The sequence below is a fragment of the Oikopleura dioica genome, chromosome 1, assembly GCF_907165135.1.
Source record: "Oikopleura dioica chromosome 1, OKI2018_I68_1.0, whole genome shotgun sequence".
Lineage (NCBI taxonomy): Eukaryota > Metazoa > Chordata > Appendicularia > Copelata > Oikopleuridae > Oikopleura > Oikopleura dioica.
The window spans coordinates 10,048,855-10,054,359 of record NC_137291.1 but is presented as its reverse complement, the minus strand read 5'-3'; the positions used below and the strand labels follow the sequence as shown (position 1 = coordinate 10,054,359).

At 41.9% G+C, this 5,505-nt stretch overlaps 1 protein-coding gene across 1 annotated transcript; it reads right to left on the bottom strand.

The window, feature by feature from the left end:
• Positions 1–121: 121 nt before the first annotated feature.
• On the bottom strand, positions 122–3,223 carry LOC145695776 (protein cycle-like). Its single transcript, XM_081772795.1, has 10 exons — positions 2,892–3,223; positions 2,452–2,693; positions 2,287–2,378; positions 2,039–2,228; positions 1,689–1,805; positions 1,443–1,605; positions 1,266–1,394; positions 1,064–1,221; positions 834–1,003; positions 122–759 (listed from the first exon to the last, which is right to left on the bottom strand). Exons 1-10 carry the CDS (start codon positions 3,219–3,221, stop codon positions 557–559), a joined length of 1,794 nt encoding a protein of 597 aa, XP_081628921.1. The 5' UTR covers positions 3,222–3,223; the 3' UTR covers positions 122–556.
• Between the last annotated feature and the right edge of the window lie 2,282 nt (positions 3,224–5,505).

Here is a 5,505-nt window from a genome sequence, read left to right as displayed (position 1 = left end):
CCTGTAGAAATCGTTCGAAATCTATCGTCTTATAGAAATTTTACGAGTAGAAAATTCTCATGTAGGTTTCTTCCTTGATTTCAAATAAAAAGGAATTTTTGAAATAAGTTATTATTATTATTACAGAGAAAGTAAAGCAATAGGTAAAAACGCAGTGGTGAACTGTGCAAAAGTGGTGTTTTTGAACCGCGATGGACAAAAGGCAGCTGGTGAGTGGATTGTACCGAGCATATCCGAAGTTCGGATTCCGAACTTCAGCGGGAAAACTGCGGTATTCCTTCAATTGATTGGTAACGAATCGCTTTTTTTCATCTTCGTAGGTTATTTTTCAGTTTGGAATTTATCTCGATGAGAGCTGCAGCAGTAGGTAACGGTAGATGAGGGCAGGACAGTGGTGGTAGAGCGAGAGGCGCAGATTACTAATATTTTCTTACACGCGGATTAGCGACGGGTTGAATGGGTCGCCAGGGTTGCAGTCCGCTTCCAGGATTGACATCACCATTCCCATGGAGTCGTCGGTCAGCGTCTTTTTGGGGATCAATTTTAGCCCTTTCTGTTATTCGAAGGAAAGCATTATTTTGTAAAAAGATTTCAGAACTTGAAAACAAAGAAAAAGTTGATCCCATAACAGAGGTATTCCATTCAGCCCATCTCTTTTCTGGAACTGGTTGATTTTATTTTGCAGCTGCTGTACGCCCTGTCTGATAAGCTCGTTTTCTTGGCAAACGTGCTCATTTGTCAGCGAAAACGTTAATTGATCTAAAAGGAAAGTTCAAAAGAAGTTCAATATTTTACACATCTAAAACATAGAGATATTTCAAAGGGATCTTTACCTGGATCCGATGGGTTCGGACTCGATTTGTAGCCGGACTCGTTGCTCGCTGGATTCGTCGTAAATAACCCTGCCGCTTTCGGACTCGCCGCTCGCGGTAACGGTGGAGTTTTGATCTCACTTTCTCGCTGGTGCATTTCCTGCGCCACTAGATCACCAAGTTTTGAGACACTAAAACAATTGTTTACAACCGCAAGATTCAATCGCAATCGAATAAATCGAGTATCAAACCCAGATGGTGATCCTGAGGATGTTTGTCCACCAGTAGCGCCTTCTGATTGCAGAAAATCTTCGAGCGCTTCTTGCGACGGGCATTCGCGGACAATTCGTCTGCCAACGTCTCGGTCATTTGGCTCTACCGTCGCAGCGCAAAGAATCAGCTGCTCGACCTGTAAACGCACGTTGAAGGTGGAGATGAATAAGCTTATTTTACCTTCTTGGTAAGTGGATTTCTAAAGGCGGCAGCTTTCGCCCTAAACGGCACAAATTCTCCGTCTTTTCTTCTGAAGCGAAATACAGACGTCAATAATTTGTTCTTGCTTTGTAGCGCCGCTCGATGACACTGTAATTTGGCAATGAATGAGGGGAGGAAATTGTGGCGAAAACTTACCTCGACGATTCGCGGAATGTCATTTCGATGGAGGTGGTCGTAGATCGACGTGCCTACGACTTCTTGTGGCACAAGATCAAGAAGTCCCTTGATCCGCTCGTCGCAATCGAGCACACGCCCAGAGGGGCTCAGGCGGAGCACAAACTCTTGGTCGCGCGTCGGGCTGAAATAATATTGATAAAACTTGGTGAACGAAGCAAAAAATGCTTAATCGAGAAAATTGTTTATTTTAAGGATTGCGGTTACCTTTGTTGAGTTTTAGGCGGCGCAACGGGCCGCACGATGCCGCAGAAGGCGGTGACTGCTTGATCCGGCGCGGGACCATCTTCGACCTTCACTTGACTCGTTTGTTCCTGCAGGCAGCTGAAAAACGATATTATAAAATAATCCCAAGCGATTACGGGCCAAGTCCTATGATCCGATTATAATACGATATTATAATGAGTACTCGTGACATGCTATGCTCGGAGAAAACATGATCAGCAGTCATGGAAAGATTAAACAATGGGACGCACTTTGATTACTGAATCTTTTAAATGATCCAGGAAGAGACTTTCTTCATCATTTATTCAAGAAATAATACCGGAGTACTGTACCTTGGAATACACTGAGAGCTCGGAAAAGTTCGTATGTATCCCGAAACTTGAACGTTAATAAACTCGACGCTGTTTGGATCATCCTCTGATGTTTGCTTCTTCATCCGGCAGAAAAAGCTTCGCTTAGCGCCGGCCGAAGACAGGAAGGATGGAGAGGATTCAGTCTTGATCGAGACGCCCGTTTTGATATCTAAACATGTCTTATTGCTGTTTCTGGAACCAAGAAAGTTGATATGTTTTATTATTACCGATAAGGCGCTCTCGTGGGCCGTGTTCGGCCGTCAAAAGCTGTGATTTCAGCGTATCGCAATCGTCTGTGTGCAGCAGGTCGAAGAGCGATCTGAAGGGTAATTATGAGCTCTGGTTGTTGATCCCGCGCAAAAGTTCATCGCGAACGGTATTTATTTTCTTACCTTCCGAGCATGTCTTGAGGTGATTGTGAGAGGATCTCAGTGGTGGAATTTGAAGTAAAAAGGACGCGACCACGATCGCAACCGGCGACTAGCACGAAACCGTCGCCACTGTAGGCCATCAGCTGTTTCAGCTCTTCGTCGGAAACGAAGGAAGGCTTGTATAAAGAAGCAGCTCCAGCAGCAGGCCGGGCAGAGCCAAGTAGGGATTTTATGTGTTGCAACGCGAGTCGCAAGACAGTAAACTGAAAGTTTATATGAACAGTTTGTTGTTAATCTGTCTTTTGGGCCCTTTTAGCTTAAAATTTTGGCTTTAGGGAGGGAGGCTAGTACCTGTCATGTCAAATTTGACATTTGAGCTCAGCCTTAAATCAATGTTTTTCTGTCTAATCTTTTTTGACTAACTGAGCTTGTCAAAACGTATAATTACAGGAGATTCTTACCTTATCTAGTTTATTCGTGTTAATTGCGGCACACATTGGCACGAGCGCTGCAAGTTCATGAATATGAGCCTTCATTTTGTCCCTCCTTCTCTTTTCGATCAAGCTATGATTCGGCCGGGATTTCTTCGGCAATGGTCGGCCAGAGCTGTCTACAGAGTCTGCCCTCGACTTCAGGTCAAAATCAAGGTCGGAGTCGGTGCCATAGCTCGTATGAGAAGGTCGCTTGAGCTGATGGTGCAACGAAGCCAATTGATCAGCCATCGCTGCTCCAAGAACTTCATCAGCTGTGCTGTGGCTCAAATCGTGATGGCCGCCTTGTAACGTGTTCATTTTAGTTTATTTTAGCTGCTGTAAATAAAGTTCACTCTTTTGATTAACAAGTTATGAGATCAATCAAGTGGGCACTATATTAAGCTTTGTTGATGAAAGAGAAGCGATTAGATAAGGGATCCCGACTATTTTGGGTCAGAAAGATATCTGCGACTTATTTTGCTGAGTGGTTTGATGCAATTCATTTGAAGAATCGGTTCTACTCAAAGAAAATCGTATTTGAAATACTGTTTTTGATAAATATTGAGAACATATCTACAAAAGTGACTATTAGCAATTGATAACCAGTTGAAATGGTTTCATGATAATTGACTACTACAATTTTGGCAACAGCGTCTTCTATAATTTATTGTTGGCAAAACTTCGTGACTCAATCCTAGCGGCTCTTTACAGAATTGGCGGTATCAGTGCAGTGGAGCAATGAGTTCTTTAAAATTCTTGTAAAGGGATGTTGTTAGAACACGATCCTGAGGAAGTGACAGGCGGAGGGAGCATGCTTCCGGACCCAAGGAGACTTTCGTGCCCGAATCCGGCAAGCATACCCGCTGGGTAGAGACCGGACAGAGGGAGATGCCCCCCGCCCGGGATATGATGCCCGTCCAGTTTCGAACCTTATCTGCTGCGACGACGACACTAAATTTTTCGTCGTTTTTAATTCTATAGATAGAAACCCCATTCTACTAAAGTAGACCCGTCCTGGTTAAAATATCACGAGCTTATTTTGAACGTTGTCTACGATAAAAACACTCTGATGAAATTCAATTAAATACGACCTCTCGGTTTGTCTACTTACAAAAGCGGAAAGTTGAAGGAAATCCTTCGTGAAAGCGTTTTATTTAGGTCAGTACGAATGAATCGCTTACAAAAATATAGCATTAGAAAAATAATGCATTCTTATGTATCAATATGGAACTCGACTTCGATTTTATAATTTATAAATTTTACATTTACTGAAGGTCAGAATAATAATTTACCAATAATCCACTAAAATTGACTACTGGACTAATAGTATTGGTTCAAAATTGAATTTTTTTATACCTTTTCTCTATATTTCAAATGATTTATCGTAGACAAAAGACAACAAAAATGATCCATATTCAAATATGTTACCATTCTTAGGGTAAAAATAAATGAGATTATTAGCAAAAACAAAGAAAAACACCTTATTTATCTTGATATTATTTCCAATGTTTTATAGCGCATAAAAAATTCTCATGATAATGATTTAAGATATAAGTTTATTCACTAGAATACATTTTATTCTCTATTATTTTTCTTTAAAAACCCCGAAAATCAAATGATATACCTTTATGCTCCTAATTGTTTTCATAAAAATATTTCTCTGTCTTCTTATCTCCCGATTTTTAGCTGTCTTCTTTTCCAATCTCTACTGAACTTCTTCGATCTCTGTAATGGACGTTTTTGATGTTTGAAATTTATTTGTTGATTTATAATTTTAATTCGCTCTTCAGTAAGAGTTAATTTCTGGTTAGTGGAATTTGTGGCAGGGCGCGGTGGCGTGGCGCGCGTTGCTCCTCCAAGACCGAGTGGGCGGCCTTAGATTAGAGTATAATGAGTATTTTTCTTCCGTAGCGCGAGTTCCATTGGCGGCCGAGGGGCAACGCGAAGGTCCAGCGATCCGCGGGACCAAGAACTGCGCCACCACCCACGCGCTAGCCTAGCACCACCACCGTCAGCCCACGCGCGAGCAGATATTGCACCACCACTGCTTAGCGGAGCTAACTCCTCCAGAACTTAGCACCCAGGCCTAATTAGTAGCACACGTTGTATAACCATAACAAACACTAAACGGGACGCGCAGAAAATGACCGTTCAACTAAGGGGATACGGATGGACATTCCACATTTTCAAACTGAGATTTAAAGAACTTCCTACTTATTTTGTTCACTCCTGTACTTATACCCATATAATCAAGAGCACCAACAATTTTATGCAAATATTACTGGCGTCAATAACAGTTGCGAGACAAGCATTTCTAAATATCACCACTTGATTATATCCTTACAACAAAGTAGCTGCAAATCAAACAGTAGCTGATTGTTACGAAATTGTAAGAACCAAGAAGTCCAGTCCTAACCAGCTCGTTCAATAAAGAAGTCAGATTCCACCGCGAACTCCCTAAGGGAGGAAACATCGAGAGGTTCAGAGGAACACGATGAAAGATTCAGCCGGACGCGATGAATTATAAATCCTCAAGATTAGCCGTTCGGACACCTTGAAACTTTATCTATTTTTCATTTGAATTCAAGAATTTTGCAAAATA